This window comes from Cuculus canorus, chromosome 10, assembly GCF_017976375.1.
Source record: "Cuculus canorus isolate bCucCan1 chromosome 10, bCucCan1.pri, whole genome shotgun sequence".
NCBI classification, from domain to species: Eukaryota; Metazoa; Chordata; class Aves; order Cuculiformes; family Cuculidae; genus Cuculus; species Cuculus canorus.
Genome location: NC_071410.1, coordinates 19,498,309 through 19,517,924, shown reverse-complemented (window position 1 = coordinate 19,517,924; position 19,616 = coordinate 19,498,309). Strand labels below are relative to the sequence as shown.

General features: G+C 46.3%; 2 protein-coding genes across 3 annotated transcripts in view; both read right to left on the bottom strand.

Annotated features, from left to right (window-relative positions):
* LOC128853189 (collagen alpha-6(IV) chain-like) overlaps window positions 1-1,492 on the bottom strand; it is a 58,649-nt gene extending 57,157 nt beyond the window's left edge. The window contains exons 1-2 of the mRNA XM_054075849.1: window positions 1,388-1,492; window positions 894-965 (exon numbers count right to left, since the gene is read on the bottom strand). The gene's annotated coding sequence lies outside the window, so the exon portion shown is untranslated. The remainder of the gene's footprint in view (window positions 1-893; window positions 966-1,387) is intronic.
* Window positions 1,493-8,431: 6,939 nt separating this feature from the next.
* Window positions 8,432-19,616, bottom strand: part of COL4A6 (collagen type IV alpha 6 chain) — a 133,082-nt gene continuing 121,897 nt past the window's right edge. The window contains exons 38-46 of one of the 2 annotated variants that reach the window (XM_054075522.1): window positions 19,367-19,492; window positions 18,905-19,021; window positions 17,918-18,079; window positions 16,870-16,968; window positions 16,471-16,617; window positions 14,686-14,802; window positions 14,062-14,253; window positions 13,542-13,828; window positions 8,433-12,885 (exon numbers count right to left, since the gene is read on the bottom strand). In XM_054075522.1, the coding sequence (XP_053931497.1) occupies window positions 12,625-12,885; window positions 13,542-13,828; window positions 14,062-14,253; window positions 14,686-14,802; window positions 16,471-16,617; window positions 16,870-16,968; window positions 17,918-18,079; window positions 18,905-19,021; window positions 19,367-19,492 (1,508 nt within the window). In that variant the 3' untranslated portion in view covers window positions 8,433-12,624. Of the gene's footprint in view, window positions 12,886-13,541; window positions 13,829-14,061; window positions 14,254-14,685; window positions 14,803-16,470; window positions 16,618-16,869; window positions 16,969-17,917; window positions 18,080-18,904; window positions 19,022-19,366; window positions 19,493-19,616 lie in introns of both variants that reach the window. The other variant, XM_054075523.1, reaches the window with a different exon arrangement.

Here is a 19,616-nt window from a genome sequence, read left to right as displayed (position 1 = left end):
CAGCATCTCCAGTCTTTCCTTAGACAGCATATGCAAGTGGGTACCTGGAGCTGACAAGCACACCACCATCACATGCAGCATTGCATTGCTCTGCTGCATCATCTACTCAGCAAAAAAAAAACAAAGAGAAGAGAGAAAAATCATTAGGGACACTCTGAAAAGCACCTGGAGCTGGCATCACTTGCGTGCTTTTAGAGTCAGCAGGCAAAACGTGCATGGGCCAAAAGCAAAGACTTAAACAAACTCGGCTATGTTTACATCTGCCACAAAGTTTAAGTGCTCCTTTAGAAGATGACTGGGACTAAACAAATCTTTCCAGAAAGATCTTTCTCCACCACTTTACATTTAGTAAAACACTTTGTAAAACAGAACCAAATGCTATTTCATATGACTAAAAATACGAAAAAATCCAGCAGAAGCCTCCCAACAGCACAATCCAGAACCTAATGAAAAAAATCAGCTTCTGATTTTACTGATGCCTTTCTTGAGCTCCATATAATGGGAGAGCTACGGAAAGCAGCAAGGAAACATGCCATCGTTAAGCGCAACTCAAAGCAAGCATTTAAACATGCCTGCTAAAATCAAACATCCATCAGAAACGAAAGAGTTTTATGATTTCATTCCACAGACTTTCCAGCAGTGACATAGTCCTTCAGGAACTCAAGGACAACCGTCACCAGAAAAGCCTCTTCACAGACTGTAAACTATTCTTACTGATGTTAAAGAAGACTTTATTCATGAACATTCGGTACCCTGAAGCTTTTCTTCAGGTTATAATTAAATCCAGAACTGGGTGAAATAAGGGAATTTTGTGGGGAAGTCTGTCTGCTCTCATGATGGACAAATGTGTGCATTTCTCCAGCTATGACACTTCTGCTACGTATTTGACTTACCTGGTGTTCCAGGAGACCCTTTTGTGCCTGGCAAGCCGTTCAGACCATTTAAACCCGGAAATCCATGAAATCCTGAAGAGACATTGGGAAGACATGAGTGAGAAAAGATGCAAATAAACTAATTAGGTGGAAATGTGTAAGAAGTTTCATGGAGACTACGACATGTATGAGAAACCTGACACACAGAGGAACACACTGTGTCACGTCTTCCTTCACACAGAACCCCTTCATGGAAACTCTTCCCACTGCTTCCCCTGGTTTTGCTGTCGGTGAACACCCATCAGCGATCCAAATCAAGTGAGTACCTCTCCCATCCCGACCACTCCTCATTTCTAGCAGCTGGTGCCTGCACTAACATTGCCAAGAAATGAGCTGACGTCCCACGCACAGCTGGCCCACACATAAGGGTGCTGCCTCCCTCGTGTGTTATACTTGGCCAAAAAAATGGTTTTCTGACCCAAATTCTGCCCCCATGTGCAAGGCTCCAGATATACCTTTAGGCCCTGCAGTTCCACGAGCTCCAGGGAATCCAACAGATCCTGGCTGCCCTGGAGGTCCTGGTGGCCCAGGGATCCCCCTCAGCCCAGCATTTCCAGGGGTTCCTGAAAACAAGCAGAAAAATGTTCCTGTACTACACATCCAGGACGGAACAGCTCACAGCGCCATCTTACAGCTTCAGTTCCCACACTTAACTTTTTTAATCACGGCAATGACACTCTTCACCACTCACCAAGTGACACACTGGAACAGTTCAGACACCGAATAACTAATTTAATTGTTTTTCAAATAAAATATTCCAATAACGACTTTCACTGTTCTCCCATCCTTAATCTTGATAATTTGAGAACCTCCCTGCTGCTTGGACTTCAGTAAAGCCTTTGACACAGTTTCTCACAGCACTCTGCTTCAGAAAGTGTCTGCCTCTGGCCTGGATGTGTGCACACCCTCCTGGGTTGAAAACTGGTTGGATGAGCGGGCCCAGGGAGTGGTGCTCAATGGAGTTAACTCCAGATGGAGGCCAGTCACAAGTGGGGTTCCTCAGGACTCGGTATTGGGTCCAGCCCAGTTCAATGTCTTTATCAATGACCTGGATGAAGGCATTGAGTGCACCCTCAGCAAGTTTGCAGACGACATTAAGCTGTGTGGAAGCGTGGATCTGCTGGAGGGTAGGGAGGCTCTTCAAAAGGATCTGAACAGTCTGGACCGCTGGGCTGAGACCAATGGCATGAGGTTTAACAAGGCCAAATGCCGGGTCCTGCACTTGGGGCACAACAACCCTATGGAGTGCTACAAACTAGGAGAAGTCTGGCTAGAAAGCTGCCTGGGGGAGGAGGACCTGGGGGTGTTGGTTGACAGCGACTGAACATGAGCCAGCAGTGTGCCCAGGTGGCCAAGAAGGCCAATGGCATCTTGGCTTGTATCAGAAACAGTATGACCAGCAGGTCCAGGGAGGCTATTCTGCTCCTGTACTCAGCACTGGTGAGACTGCACCTTGAGTACTGTGTTCAGTTCTGGGCCCCTCACCACAAGAAGGATGCTGAGGCTCGGGAGCGTGTCCAGAGAAGAGCAACGAAGCTGGTGAGGGGGCTGGAGAACAAGTCTTGAACAAGTGAAGTGGCTGAGAGAGCTGGGGTTGTTTAGCCTGGAGAAGTCTGAAGGAGACCTTATTGCTCTCTACAACTACCTGAAAGGAGGTTGTGGAGAGGAGGGAGCTGGCCTCTTCTCCCAAGTGACTGAGGACAGGACAAGGGGGAATGGCCTCAGGCTGTACCAGGGGAGTTTCAGGCTGGACATCAGGAAAAAATTTTTCATGGAAAGGGTCATTGGGCACTGGAACAGCTGCCCAGGGAGGGACTTGAGTCACCTTCCCTGGAGTTGTTTAAGGGACGGGTGGATGAGGTGATGAGGGGCATGGTTTAGGGAGTGTTAGGAATAGTTGGACTCGATGACCCAGTGGCTCCCTTTCAACCTAGTGATTCTATGACTCTATGATGCTCACTTAGGGAAAATGACTGTTTCCATCTTTTCACACCCATGTACCTCTTACCTCATACATGACTTGTCCTGATGCCACGCGTCTTCGTTTACCAAAGATTAACTGCAACAGCCGGAAACTCAGAACACCACCTCCCCTGAAAAAGGTACAAGTGAGGAAATCTGATTACAAAGCTGCTTTACGGTCCTCACTCTCATTTAATTAGGTCTAGGCTCAAGTTTCCTGAACGGCATCAATCTCCTGCACAGCCAAGTAAACAAAGCAAAGAGAACGCTTATCAACTGGATGTTGACAAATATAGTACAAAGAAAATTAATCCAGTGCCTCGCTGTAAGTTTTCATTCACCTTTTTGGCGTAGACTGAATAGCCCACAAGTAGCAAGAGTTGCCAGGATCATTCTCAGGCTCTTGAAAAGTAACACCACTGACAGGAATCCTTCCTCCGTTGAGCTGAGAGTTGTGCCTACAGGTTTAAGAAGGAAAAGAAAGGAACAAGAATGAAGAAAAAAGGTGAGCCTTTGGCCCTAACTCTTTGTCAAAGGGCACGAGCGTCTTTTGGGAAAGAGCGCCTGACGTGCTTAGTCTCAAAGTACAGAAGGTTACACCAACATCCCAAAGAAGGGAGTCGAGGAAGATACACACATTTCCTCGTTTCACTGAATACTACCGACAGAACAAAGTGTCTTATAAAAATCGGCTCTATCGCTGCTCTTCCTCAAGGGTTTTGTAATTGGACACAGAGATGTCTCCCTCTTCCCATCGCAGTTTCTCTGATTTGTGCAACTTCAGCAGGAGAAGCAGTGGCAAATTTGAGATCTACGCACACCAAAACACACAAAAAAATGGAGGTGTCACCGCATTTAGGTGGCGTTTTAAACACTGACATGAAAACATCTATAATCCAATTCTCCTGTCCCAGCCAAGTACCCACTTATGTAAGGCTTTTTTTCTGCTCTTTCCATTTTGTAGGCATTCAAAGCACCGAGGAACACTCTGATGGGACAGGTATTCTCACTGCTATTTCAACACCAGGTAGAAGTGTAACCTTCAGAGAGAACTTTTCTTGGACTGTGTACATCAGGAGTGTGGGCCTCAGGATGAAGCCCTTTGAAGTGACATCAACTCCTGAAGCCGCTGTTGGAATAGCCAAAACAGTGTATGCGGTCTGAATAAACACATTAGAGATCTCACTCGTCTCAATGCATGAGTTCAGAGAAGTCGGGTTTCTTTTTAGAAATAAGCCTACACTTTGCTCCAGTCACTTAACAGAAGCAGAAGTACATTCCCAAGAAAAAGGGCACCTCTGACTTTAAGCAACTCCCATCTTTAAGCTGTTCAGGACTCCACGATGTCAAATCAGCTAAACAGAAACCATTCAAAAGTTACTGCAATACAGAAAAGCCTCTCTTGCATCGAGACACTCCAGAGCTTTTCCTGAAACTGGCTTATGAACATCTGACAAAATAAAAGCTTTGTTTCTCCCATGAACAGTACGTACATACCCTTCCTGGAAGAGCAATGGCTTTAACCACTCGTGATCTTCCAAGGTGATACAAACAGAGAACATTCCCAACACCAATCAGCAGCGCAGGTCTATTCCACCAGGAAAACTCCTTGACCACACGGACAGTGGGAGGCTGTCCATGTAGTCCATTGAAACGGTAGGCAGAGAGCTGCTCAGGCAGAGAGCTGCTCGCCTGCCACAGAGTTCACCCCCTCAAGGTGAGGACTACGTGCCAACCACGCCAGGCCACTGGTCCCTGGAAAAGAGAAGAAAACTGCCTGAAGCAAATTTCCAAAAGAAAACTGAAAACAACTGAAAAATCACAGTCGCTGCCCGTGTCCTTCAAGAACAAGACCTCAGAGAGGAAGACTGACCTCCCTAATTCTGGTCAAGCGTTTAAAATCACTCAGTAAAATCCTCAAGCAGAACATCTTAAAATTGACAGCCTTAGCTTTTTGCAATTGTACCTGTGGCATCCTTTTCAATACTCTGGAAATAGGGCTGCAGTGCCTCACAGTGTTATCCTCTTCCTTCTCTCTTTATTGAGACGAACAAGAAAAAGCAGGGCCTACTGCCTCGGTAACGCTGGACAAGAACTCTTTCTGCATGTGCTCTTAGGATGGTCAGAGAGCTTGAGCTGGTACCAATAAACACAGCCCTAAACAAGACCACTCCTTGCTTGAAAGCTGCCTTTGATTTCATTAAAAAGCGAGGAGGGCTCACTGACACAGGGGGGTTAAGTAGATTCTTTTAATCGCACAGGACTGGTGCAAGTTGTCGTAATTTCAAAGTTTCACTTGACTAACCTTTTCACATGAGCACTTTGAATCGCTAAAACATCCTTTTCCCTCTCTCTCAACCTGAGGCATCTCAGCAGCACCCACCTGACACACCTGAGACTGGGACCTTGTGCTTCAGGAAACCCCCAGGCAAGGATTACTTTGTACCAAGACCAGAGTGAAAGGGAAATGCTCACCTCCAGAAATCTTCCCCCACAGCACAGAACCTCGGGTTGGATCATCTTCCCCAAGCGCCTCAACAGAACCACCCGGGAACTTCAGCAGACTGCTCCGCTTAATCCGTCTCTGACTTCAGAGAGAGTTCAGAGGAGGATTTCTAAACGTTCCAGGATTAGACTCAAAACTTCAGTCCCTGAAAGAGTTCTCTTTACATTAACACACTCCCTTCGGCAAAAAACGGAGAGCCTGCACCTGCAGGCACGGCCAAGCAGGAAGGCCCACTTACTCCCTCGTCAAAGGAATGGTTTTCAGCTCATAGAGGTGAGATCGAGATGAGATCTCAGCAGGAAACGTCCCCCCGTGAGGCAGGGGAGGCGCTGCCCCAGGCTGCCCAGAGAAGCGGCGGCTGCGCGGTCCCCGGGGCGGTTCCCGGCCGGCTCGGTGGGGCTCGCAGCAACCTCTCCGCTGCCATCGCCTCAAGCCCCTGCTCCGGCCCGCGCTTCCCCTCCCCGCGTGGCCCGGGCGCTGCGCGAGCCGCTTACCGCGCACGGGGCGGGGTTCGAGGCTGCGCGGGGCGGGCTCGGCGCCGCCTCCTCTCCCTCGCAGCGCTCGGCCGGGGGTGGGGGCACTCCCGGCAGAGAGTGCTCTCTTTGGGCTTCTTTGCCCGCCGTGCTTGTTCCCCACGGCTGTCTGCGCTCAGAAAGCTCCCGTCGCCAGGGATTCGCTGCGTGGCCTCTTAAAAACGAAGCGCTGCTTCTTCATTCCTGACCCTCTTGTCCACCTCGGCGCTTGCAGCTCTCTCCTCCCCACAGACGGGGATCAGAACGAAGCCCTTGCTCTGAAATGGCCTCGGGCTGTGCCAGGGCGGGTTCAGACTGGGCACCAGGAAAGATTTCTTCACCCAAAGGGCTCTCGGGCACGGGCACGGCTGCCCAGGGCGGCGGTGGAGCCCCCCTCCCTCGACACATCTGGAAGGTGGAGAGATGAGGCGCTGAGGGCTCTGGTTCACTGGAGGGCAGGGACGGTTGGATCCGATGATCTCAACGGTGTCTTCCAACCAAACAGTTCTATGAAATGCTCAGTCTCAACCAGTAACTGTGAAAAAGAGTTAAAAGGAAGCACCGAGGTTATGTTAAAAAGGCCTGAAGCAACTCTGCTGTGAGGAGAGGCTGAGAGAGTTGGGGTTCTTCAGCCTGGAGAAGGCTCCGGGCAGACCTTAGAGCAGCTTCCAGTACCTGAAGAGGGGTACAGGAAAGATTCTCGCAAGGACAGAGGGGGTGGTGGCGGGAAGGGAATGGCTTTAAATTGGGAAGGGGAAGAGGTAGGTTAGTCATTATGAAGAAATTGTTCACACTGAGGCTGGTGAGGCCTTAGCACAGCTTGCCCAGGGAAGCTGTGGATGCTCCCTCTCGGGTGGTGTTCAAGACCAGACTGGACAGGGACTGGAGCAGCCTGATCTACTGGGAGGTGTCCCTGCCTGAGGCAGGGGGGTGGAAATGGATAGACTTCAAGGTCTCTTCCAACCCAACTCATTCCATGGTTCTGTGGAAAAAAAGTAATCAGTGGAGCAGAGCATCCTTAGTCCCCACATCGCTCCCAAGTTCCGAGTCCTTTCCAGTTTGTAACGTATACCAGCTCCAAGTCATCATTTGCAAGCACAGAAAGCCCATGGTGACGACTTGTATGAACCCAAAGATCAATCAGAGACAGTTTGTGATCTCACAGCAGAGCAAAAGGAGAAGCCTTTGCTTTTGCAGTGCATATGAGAGCATCGAGCAGTGACACAGAGCTATGGACAAGTAAAGGAAGAGGAGGAAAGTGATACGCTGGGTTCAAGTTTACTCACATAGGTTACTAAGACAGGGTCTGAGAAAAGTCATCTCTGAAAAAGCTTTCCAGGAACAGGTACAAGCTTCCACTTGTCCTTCCCCTTGATTTGATACTTTATTATTTATTGTCACTTGTCTTCTAGTAGATGATGCCACATATCGTTTATGTCCTGTTCACTTTTGGCATGTTCCTTTTCAACATTAAGCTGCACTAAGTTCTTAACTACCTTCATTCTCCACTGCTTCCAGAAAACGGACTGTGGATATTTCCACGTTGCTGGCAATACAGACTTTCAAAGCTCATATTTAGAAAGGAGTTTTCCATACACTTCTCAAGCAAACGTAGCACAGATTTTAAAACACTGCGGTTGCTACACTTAAAACCCATCTTCCTTATTCCAGTCCCCTCCTTCCTCCTGCCGGTCCCTATCACATCTCTGCAGGGCTGACAAAACTTCCCAGGCCTTTCAGACAGCTTTGACACTTCAGTAGCTGTTCCATACAGAGTTCACATTGCAGGAGGGCAAGAGAGACGCGTTGCACAAAAACGCAAGAGCTGGGCTGACTGACAAGAATCAATGAGGGACTAAATAAGAGATAGTCCAGAAACAGGGAAATGCAAACTACTTCAGAGAACTACGATTCGTACGTTCAATGGGTTCTTAAAAAAGCCTCTCGAGAAGCAGACAGGGTTATCTGAGAGGATTTAATAATCTCTTCAGAGACCCAGCAGGGGGTGGAGTGAGCAACGCTGGGTCTTTTCTTTCCCACTAGGGCAGAAACACCTTGCCCCCAATGTTTCAGCCAGTTACCCAGCCACCAGCGACAGGTATTCTCTCACATCACTATCCTCTGATTCCACAGGGGCTGTCTCTGCCCAGCGTGGCTGAACCAGCAACAGTTCCTAAAGTCACTCCGGAATTAATGCTCTCTTTCACATCACTTGCAGTACCTGGAAAACAGACGCAGGTGCTCAGTGTCCCCATACAGAACAGATACACAGCCTTCCAAACAGTGCAAGTCAGGAGTGAACCAGCCGCTTCCAGCGTCCACACCGTTTGCACTACACAGAGCTGGCCCAGGCTCTGTAGCTGCTCTAAACCTGCAGCTGATAACGTACTGTGGAGAAGACACCAAATTAACAGAGGCTGGATTAACTTGGTTTCACTGCCTTAACAAAGTAAACACCAGGCAAATCATCGCCCTGGCATCTTTTATTTCAGTAATCATTCCTTATAACTACAAAATGGAACCAGGAACCTATAATGTAGTCAGTAGAGAGAATATTCTGTCTTCTGATCTCATGTGGTATTTAATGTTATATTGTGGACCCTTAACCAAGGGCTACCTTACTGCTAGTTTATCCAACTTTAACAGCTCCTGGACTGTCTTACTGGGGCACTGCCGGTTCTCCTGTGCCTCATCTCAGGATCCGAAGGAGTCCCAATCCAGACAGGGGTGGGATGGTACAATAAAACATGTGTTCCTGTACATGGGTCAGAGAGATTCATTGGAGCAGTCTGTGCAGCTAACTCCATTATGGGTGAAGTTTGTGACGCTGTTCCTTCTCCCCAGTCTCCTCCCAAACAAAGAAGTCCATGTACGCTTACATTTCTGCCCAACTTAGAAAAATGTGTCACCACCAAGTGTTTATTTTATTGAAGATACATCTGTTGGATGAAACATGTTGGTTGAGTTGTGGTGCATGGGCTTGGTTTTCTTACCTATGTTCTCTCCTCCTCTCATGCAGGTTTTTTGGCGAGCCTGGAGTAGAAGCTCATGTGGAAAACGGCACAGGCTGCATTGGTGTCAGTGTAGAACCCCAGATAGGGGACAGTGGAAAAAGGCTGCGTTATCTCAGGGAGCTGTTAAAGGAGCATTTGTTTAGTGTCTTTCACGTTTCAGCTAATCTTTTTAAACATAAAGGCACATTCTGCCTCCGGATCTGCAATTTTAAGATGTATTAATTATTCTGAAGTACGTTAATGTGTATTAGGTGTTGAGTTTTCTTCCTTTTAGGCAAGAGTCTCCCTAGGTCTCTCTGGAAATCCCAGATTTTTGAATTATACTTCAAGTCTCGGTTCCCGTCAGTTGAGAGAAAAAGGGTCAGTAGGCAGAGGAGGAATTGGACACAACCTTGCTCAGTGAGGGACCACAACGTTCAGCTGTCGGCAGCAGGCTGTTCTAGACAAGCCTCAGCACGCTGCCTCTTGTGCAGGGAGACTCCTGTAGGGAAGACAGAGCAGGGACGGGGAGGCTACGGACAAAGGAGCACAAATGAGTGGGTCATCAGGTTTCCTAAGTTCTCTTTTTCTGCCGCAAGCAGTGAGAAGCTGTTCTGCGAGTGCGAGTAGAGAGACAGTGCCATGTAGCGCCTTTTTCTGTAAAAGTAGTAACAAGAATGGAACGCTATATTTGACAAAACATGTGAGAGGATTTAATTCTGTGCAAATAGTACTTGATCCTAATCTCAAACGGAGGATACTTTGGTCATCAGGGCTGACTTTCAGATGGAAAGGCCAATGCTTGGAGGAAGGGATAACATCAAATGGATTTTTCTTGCTCTCCTATAAAGCAATAGTTTAGTTTTTAAAGCAAAACACTCTTCAGTTAAGGAGGATACTTACTTCTCTTCCCTCCTGTGGGCTGCATCGTAGGAAAAACCTGTCTTGTCTTGTATAAAGGATCAACCGGATCAGAAGAAAACTGTTTCCTTGTTAACTATTTTAACATGTTTTGAGCAACCAGACTTCATTACAAAAATGATTCTGTCAAAGGAACTGTCTAATGTCTACATTTGCAATAGCCTTCCTGTTTCTGAGAAACATCCAGAGGAATGGGGGACTCAAATAGTCGGTGCAGATCACAACCACCATTAAGAGTTATATTCCTTAAAATTCAGATCGCTAAAACTTTGGCTGACTTTTCTTTTGAGAGCTGACATGAGTCCAAGGTGGTTTATCTGTACCTTATTTATTTCAAAAAAGATTTCTCTGTTACAGCACTTTATCTGTGCATCTGATACATTTCTTAAGCTTTTCATAGGTTGTACGCTGCTACGTTTTCTTAATTTGTTTGTGTGAACTAAATATAAGCCAGGTTATCTTAAAACTTAATATATAGGTATGTGCAAATGACTTAATTGTTGTTTTTCAGCTTGTTGCCTTCTGAAGCCTGTTTTGGTAAAAGGGCCTTCATTCTACAGGTTTATCAGCACAGCCGGTGTGGTTTTATTTCTAGGGCAGAGAATCTCTCAAGCAGCTATAAGCACAGCTCAGAATGACTAAAGGCAAAGGTCTTTCAATCCATTATAAAGTTCCTTTTTACTCTCTGGCAGTTCCCACTGTGGTTGTTTTCCCACAGCAGTGTAACGGGCACGAACCACACAGTTTCATCTTCACCAATAAATGCCAACACAGAGACAAAGTGAATGCTGTCTCCTCTCACTCGCAGCTTTTGATCAGGGCCAGCCTGATCTCCAGGAAAACAGTTCACCACGTTCTATTTCATCTTCTTTGCCTCCCATGGTCGTTACCCACAGCTTGGAAACTCTACACTCGGAAGCTCCCCCTGCCAGGGATTCACTGCATGGCTTTTTTAAAACAAAGCACTGCTGCTTAATTCATGACCATCTTGTTCATCTCAGCAATTGTAGCCCACAGACAGAGAAGAAAAGGAAACCCTTGCTCTGAAATGCTCAGCCTCGACAGGTAACTGCTAAAAACAAACTAAAAGGAGGCACCCAAGTTAAGTTAAAAAGCTTCACTGTGTGCACACAGTGTTTAAAGTTACATTTGCATTAGCCAAGAGGTAAATACAATATGATCGGCCCACACTGGGACAGCTAACGACTAGGCTGACTATCCTACATAAAAGGACTGCCGCTCAGGAGCATTAAAATGCCTTAAAGGTATTTGCAAACTACATCCAAAGCAGTTGCAGGTCTTTCACAATGAGTAATAATTTAATTGAAAGATGTGGGGCCACTTCGCAATTTCTTTACCAAAAACAATAAAGACATTATTGCCTTAGTGGGCAAGAAACTGTGGGATCAGTGCATGTAAATAATAATAAAATACTATCTACTTAAAAGTAAGCATATTCCTAAGTACTTTACTGGACAGAGCTAAAGGCCTAGAGCCTAGGAAAGAATAAATTTAACTGCATTAATAATAATTTTCTTAAGAGATTTTCTTAAGAGATTGTTAAGCCTTGGTGACAGCATATTTGCAAGGCACTTCTTTCCAATGTCCTGTAATGTCAATATATAAGGATTTCATATGCTTCACTCTGAAGATGATAATGGTAACTTTAACCCTACAAAAAGAATTCATTATATACATTAGCATACCTTTTTGACGGCTCTCTCTCAAAATACACAAGGATAATACAATTAAGTGGCATTTCTCTTTAATGATGCCCTGAAGGAAAGCATACCTAGTTGACAGTGCTTGCACTAGAAATATAGGTTTTTAAGCTAACAGAAATAAAGGCCAAAGGAAGAAGCATATAAAACATCATGACCGTTGAAGTAAAAATTGTACATCCCATGCTTAGTTCTGTGTTTGCATAAGCTTGCGTGCTATCTAGTAAAGCCTCTACTTTTCAAATACACACAGCCTGAATCATTACACAACAAGTGTGCCAAGGCTACCTCAGAAAGGAAAGTTAAGTTCGTTGTAGTGAAATGTTTCTGGTGGCTGCACATCATCTGACAGCAAGCAGAGAAGCACAGATCTTGAAACAGACATTTTACCTGGAATATATTTCAATTGTAAGCTAAGAAAAATGCTAAAGGTGTTTTGGATTCATCTTCACATCAAAAGTTTCATTTTTCACTGGGGTAGCTCTTCAAAGTCAACAGTGGGCGAGAGTCTGGATTAGAACCAGTTACCTGTCACTGGAGGAAAGAACGCCCCAACTGTTTAATAAGCAAAGCAAAACAAATTAATCCTTGAGTCTTCCTAAGGAATTCAGTTATCAACTATTAATGCTTAAGTGTTTTTAAGTCACCTGCAGTACACTGATGAATTTTAGCCAGATTTAACACTAGACCATACTGTTTGCAAAGACATCAACGGAGCATGAGCTTTGAAAAGTCTCTTTTGTTGATGACTGGCAAGTGCCTCGAACAGAGGAGTGGTGAATACAAGACATCAGTTAGTCTTCGCTCGGAATAAGGAACTCACTGAGTCTTTCTGAGGTAGCCATAAATGAGGGAAAACAACCCCACTGAAGTAAAAGCATAGCACCATGTTCCATAAAATACAGGGGTTTCCAGAGCACCAGTCCTTCCTTCCCCTGTGTGCAGTCAAACTCCTGGAGTTAACACTTGATTTCTGTAGAATTCTGGCTGTCTTGATTCACCCCTCAACCACACGCAAGGCAGGCTTATGAACTTATCCTTCTTCACAGCAGTGATGTCTAGTCTTAGGCGTTTTTGTCACAAGTTCTTCATGCACACTTGGCAACGGCTGACCCTGGTTCGAAGCTGTCCTGCTTTCAGAGTTTCTGAGGGAGGAGCACTGACAAACTGCTGTGACTGTTCAACGGTTGTCAGCCAGAAGCTGTATTTGTTTGCAAAGTAATGGCACGTTCCTCTAGCACCGTTGCATTCAATGAATGGAGTGGCACGGAAATCCTCCAGACAAGAACCAGGTGAGACGAGGGACTGACCTCCACCTTCTGCACCAGCCGCAGTATGCTGAAAGAAAGATGTCCATTTAAATGAGTTCAAAGGAACAGAATGGCAGGTAGACAGCGGAGTCTTCCAGTTCCATTGTTAAAAGGAGAAAAACAAGCAATCAAAATTATACCCTCTCTCTATCTATCTGTCCTTCAAGTCAGGGCTAGTGGTGAAGAAGCTAAGCAATGTACTTAGGCGGAATAGACATCCTGGTATAGCGGAAAGCCAGCTTTTCAGTCACAAGCTGGGAAAATTTGGAAACAATAATGCTAAATTCATCCTTTTCTAACAGTCTTACACCAATGAGTATCTAGCAGAGTGCAATGGAAAACGTTCTACTTTTTCCACCGAGAGAGGGGATTAAGACAATGCTGTAGCTTAATTAGCATTTCCACACGTAAAGGTTTGAAGAATGTAGAATATCTGTGGCAATACAGAACTACTGCATCAACATCACTACGGAACTTGGGCAGGACAGGTGAGGCCAGCTAACTGGGAACAAACTCCAAAAGCGTACAGCAGGCCAACTGATACAGAATAAATGTGCTAGGGCGAGAAGCTACAGGGCTCTAGTGTCCTGTAAGCAACTCCTAGAACACAGTCTCAGTCACCTAATCAAAAAGGAGATCTAGAAATGTTTAAGGCTGCCTTTGCATTAGCCGAAGTATCCTTACCATAAGGAAAGAGTATCCTATCCATAGGCTACGCCAGCCAAGGGGACACTGGGGGATGGTGATGTCCTGGCTGTGCACAGCCACAGCCTGGGAAGGTGCTTCACATACTGAGCAACGACTGATGTACTGCGGGATCTGAGTGCTGTCCACTGGCATCATGGGGATAGGAGCAGTGGTGGAGAGCCAATAGGACTTGTCATTTCGGCTGGCGTAGTAGCACACTTCGTTGATGTTGCAGTAAATAAAAGGCATGGTGCTGAAGCGAGGCAAACACGAGCCAGCAAAACCTGGAAAAATCGGAGAAGTGGTCGTATCAAGAATCTGCCAAGTGCTCCAGTTCATACACACCAGACGTGAGTGGCGGAGGATGACACAAATGACACTGCTTCCAGTACAGATTCTGGCCAAGCAGACTTCCACCACCTCAACTACAATCACCTGCGGTGCCAACGAAGATTGCTCAATTCAAACAGGAGTTTGGCTTACATTCTTTATGCCTGAGAGAATTCTGTCAACTCACCAAGATCCTGGTTGTGTGACTTTTCCTGCCCCTCCACGTACAATAAGCTGTAGCCATCCCAGAGCTTATTCATTCCTATGGGACAGGGCGGGATTTGCTCTGACTGGCTATGCTTCACTAAAGTGTATCCAACGCCCACGCTGCGACCAGGCATTCCTGGCAAACCATGTGAGCCTGGCTTTCCAGCAACACCTAGAAGACAGAAAAGGAGTCGCTATCACTAACGTGCGGTGTGGACATCAGCTGGATGTGTAACTGATTTTGGCGTTGCTGTCATGGTTTTTATGTCAATCTCTTTCCTCTGCTTCCCAGCCCTCACAGCTGTGTTCACTGTGAACACCACTTCAAGACCAACCCCACATTCACAAAACATTAAAACCAAAAGATGTTCAGACTTGTCCCTAGGGAAACACCATCAGTGACACACAGCAGTGACGTGTAACGTAACACTTCTCACTGAAGATTGAATTTACTTCATTGCGGATACAAGACACAAGATCGTGTACATTCCCTGGTCTTCCTAAGGTAACTGGGTGTTGTGGACGGTCTCTGCAGAGCCTGTAGGCAAACAGAATTCTACTGCTTGCTTCTTTCCGATCTGTGCTCCCCAAATCATGACATTACCTTCAAATCCTTGTGGTCCTGGGGCACCTGACGGTCCTGGATCCCCAACTATGCCAGGTGATCCAGCAAAGCCATCACGTCCTTTCAAACCAGATCTTCCTGGCAGACCTTTTGGACCTGAAATATTAAATAGAATTATTACTATCATTATTTCCTCATACTATTGTCTTCACTCCTGCAATCATATTCCAGAGGAGAAATATGTTGCCAGCAGCCATGCTGAGAGATCACCCTTCAAAAGCTGCAGTTACAAACAACTAACGCCAGACCGGGATTCCACGTGATCTGTTGCCTATTTGCATATCAAGAGGTGCAGCTGAACATTAGACAAGGCTAAAAACGCAGCACTGACATCTGAGATAAGCTACTGCTTTTAGCCTGAAGCCACATCGGAGCTGAGACTCAGGCTTCAACCTGACGGCTGTGGAAGTCTGTAAACTCCTCTCTGTCTTGCAAGACTTCTGCCACTATGAAGGGTGCTTAGAATACAAAAGCCTTAGAATTTAGTGGGATGTAAGAGGAGGTGCCTCCCTGTGGTCCTTCAGAATCCACTCAGGACTGTCCTGACCCCAAACTAGAAAGGTCTGGCATGGATTGGATAAATAAAATAAAGTAAGTGTTGAAGGTGTTACAAGTCAAACTATAACAAAATAGTAGAAAGAGACAGAAGGTGTCATGCAGTTGCACAGAGTGACATACCTCTCTACATTAGTCTAAAGACTAATGTAACATTAACTAACATTAGTCTAAAGAAATGGGGGTCTGCGAAACAGATGGGGATCCATCTGCATCACTTTTGTAAATACTAAGTATCAAAAATAGCACAAGCAGGGGTAATTTCCCAACAAACTTGTCTCTTGCCACTGCTCTGCAACATCCATTACCTGACTGCCTGATGAGTACTAATCAAGGCTATCTCAGTTTTTACTTCCTGCATGTTTATTCAGTTTAGGAAGTGACAACAGGAAGCCAGGAACTAACACAGCTCTATTCACCGTGACGGGATTCAGGATAGCATCTAGGGAGAAGGACTGGTGCTACGTGATGTTCCCACTCTAGGAGTTTCCTTGAGTGAAAGAGAATACTAACATCTACAGATCGCCTGTATGGCAGTGCTAAGAAAGGAATCATGGGGACCTGCTACACCTAGGAGAGCCAGCTGGTACAGGACCCACCAAAGCTGATTTGTCAAACATTATGAACCACCTGTGCTGAACTTCCCAGCACTCCTTCAGTTACAGTATTTCATTGACAATTCAAAACGTTCTCAGTGGTGATTCATTTTCATGACCACTCCACCCGCAACTACCAACGCTGGTATCAGATCAGCTACGACAGCCTTCTGCACCTAATTCTGGAAACCTAATTAGAAAACGTTATAAACATCATAGATTCATAGAATAGTTTGGGTTAGAAGGGACCTTAAAGATCATGCAGTTCCTCCCCCGCTGCGATGAGCAGGGACACCTCTCACTAGATCAGGCTGCCCAAGGCCCATCCAACCTGGCCTTCAACACCTCCAGGGATGGGGCAGCCACAACTTCTCTGGGCACCCTCTGCCAGTGCCTCACCACCATCATGGTGAAGAAATTCCTCCTTATGTCTAAATGCATGAACAGAAATTATCAAGTACACTCTAATAATAATAAAGCATGATATTTGCATGCATTTTACTGGAATTACTTCCTTTATTACAAAATCCTATAAACCTTCCTAGTGCATTTGAGAAAATAGTGTTGTTCTTACAGAAAGCCGGCATTTCAGTGATCTGAATGTACTTTTTACCTGGATTTCCAGCTGCACCCTGCAATCCAGGATCTCCATCAAAGCCAGGGACACCATCAACTCCTGGCAGACCTGGTAAGCCTGCAGGGGCTGTGAGTTCTTCTGGCTGTGGGGTTATACCGGGAGCCCCTTGTCGGCCAGGGAGACCTGCACACAGTGCAAATGACAGGGTGAGTACTGACAATGCGGATACAAAGAGCAGTGTGCTAAATTAAAGACTGCCTCAGTACATCAGCACTGGGGATCTTTGTAAAAAGTGGTATGTCAAGCTCTTCCCAGTTTATTCCCATGTCTAAGAAACTGAGTCCCGCACATAAGCCCATTAGGGGATCTCTGAAATTTCTCCCAGCCCAAACCATGCGCAATAAAGTACAGCTTTTCAAACCCTCCAGCACTCACCTCGACGGCCCACTTCACCTTTCAGCCCAGGGTGACCAGGATCTCCCGCAGGCCCATCTTTACCTGGCATCCCCATAAGGCCAGGCTCCCCTCTTACACCTGCAAAGATACAGAGCTAAAGACCTCACGGACTAACCGTAGGGTCCTGATTCTGATCCGCAGCCGGGGCACTGAGAAACACACTGATGGTATCAAAAACAACAGCAGTTCAGCTCCGAGATGGAGGGCATCACAAACCTTAAGGAACTCTGCGTCCATTTTGATGTTCAGAATGGCTGCAGAGCCTCGAGACAAGAATTTCCACAGCTACGTAACTACACTTCACTGAAAAAGTATTCTTCCCCTTCCCTGGGTAACCCAGGCAGCATCTGGGAAATACACATTTTTTCCATTTGGACTCCATCTCTATGCACAGGACAGAGGGATGGGGATCTGACAGCCTACAAACACAGCATACAGTTCTTCACCTGGCAAGTTCTTCACCCTTTCCTGGCTTTTCAGCCGTGCGGTTTCTTTGAAACCTTGCTACTAGAGTTCTTGTTTGCAGGTGCCCTCTGGTCTCCTTTGGCAGAGACAAAAGCCAGAGCAACCTGCTCCCTGCCCTAACCCAGAACAAGATCTCTTAACTCCCACAATCCTCTTAGCCTCTTGTGGAGACACCTCACTACGCCTCTGAGCACACGATAGGTGGGATGACACAGCATCTCCAGTCTTTCCTTAGACAGCATATGCAAGTGGGTACCCGGAGCTGACAAGCACACCACCATCACATGCAGCATTGCATTGCTCTGCTGCATCATCTACTCAGCAAAAAAAAACAAAGAGAAGAGAGAAAAATCATTAGGGACACTCTGAAAAGCACCTGGAGCTGGCATCACTTGGCTGCTTTTAGAGTCAGCAGGCAAAACGTGCATGGGCCAAAAGCAAAGACTTAAACAAACTCGGCTATGTTTACATCTGAGCGAGGATTTGTTTCAAAGCACACGATATCATACCATCAAGATGACAGCTGCCAAACCACACCCAGGCCCTTTCAAGGTAAGAGTACCTTTGAATCCAGATGCTCCAGGGAGTCCAACTGGACCAGTGCGTCCCACATCACCCTTAATGCCTCGCAAGCCAAGGACGCCTGGCAAACCTGGGTTGCCTGTGTCACCTTGATCAGAAGCTGGGCCAGGAGGCCCTCGTGGTCCTGGAGAACCTGGAAGACCTAGAGCCGACAGGAGGAATTAGCACAATCTGCTCCTGAGGCAAAGCAAATGCTGGTGCTATCTCCAGCACACCTTCCTAAAGGGGTCTTCCTCCCAGAGGAAAAGAACCACACCCCCACCTGCTTATATCCATATAGGTCTCACAGACTTCTACATCCTTTTAACCACAGTCATTTAGCTTCAAATTCTGGGCCCAAGCACAGTCCTTCCCCCACCTGGTAGCTAGCCGGTGACTCAGACATTCCCTAGGAAAATGAGAGCAGTTGTTTCAAATCCTCGGCCAGGGAAAGGCCTACAGTCTCAGCCTCTCCAAGGCTCTGAGGTATCGAATGCCTACCAATGACAATATGACAAATCTTTCAAACCATACTTGCTGTCAACTCCATGGCAAGTGCTTCATATGTACCTGTCAGTAGCAATGAAGCTTTGCTGCCTCCCAGCTCACATAAGATACTTCCAAACTTTACACAGAGTCCATGATGACAGCTGTGGAAACAACTGTCCAAAATCGAGCTGGTGTCCAAATGTCAACGTACTACGCGGCACTTCAGTACTTCTCAGTGCCCAGGTCCATCTTCAGTATCAGAATAGGGGAAATTAATAAGGACTAGTGAGCTTTAATAACGAGCTAAATCAAATCAGGGTTCAAGAGCAGGAATTGAAAACAGACCTTCTCATTCTCAATTCCTGACCTAAAACACTTTAAGTTATTAAAGCGACAGTACTCATCCAAGTAATTTTACCTCAGAGCTCTCGAAAGGAACCACATAAAGAAAGAGAAGTCCCCTTAGCTAGTCCACTCTCCTTAAGAGGCCTCTCCATACCTGAGCTCCCATCCGTTCCTGGATGGCCAGCATCCCCAGGTCTCCCAGGTATATCAGAAGGAAGAGAAGCTCCGGGCGTTCCTGGCAAGCCAGGCAGTCCAATAGGACCAGGGGGACCTAGAATGAGAAATATAAAGTAAGAGAGTGTGCCCAAAGCTCTTCAGGGATCTTCACAGATATGGACAGAAGTAGTGGCTGAGCAACGTTTATACTGAGACACAGCCATCTCGCTACATTAGGTGAAACAGCACTACATTCTGCTGTTCAGCAGAAGCACACTGTGAGAACTACATAACCAAGTGGCTCTCAAATATATAGCCACATCACAGATTTCACCTTTACCTGTCAAACTACAAAACACCTCTGTGGCTTCAGGAGTTCTTTGGTAATTCTGTTCACCATGCAGACAATTAACCTGAGCTGCAATGCATCCTGCTGGGCTTCCAGAATGTCAGTAATTACCCATGTCTCCTGATGAGCCTTTTGGTCCAGGGAATCCTAGAGCTCCTCTGCTCAGCCCTGGAGAACCTTCTTCACCCTTTGGACCTGGGGGACCTGCAGGGCCTTTCAGTCCAGCTTCACTCAGGCCTAATTAAACACAGTTAACAAAGATAAGGGAGCATATTCAAACTGCCTAATAGCAGTTAAATTATTACATAAACTGAGTAGTAATACAAACTCAGCCATTTACTACCCTCTCTGCTCTTTTCAG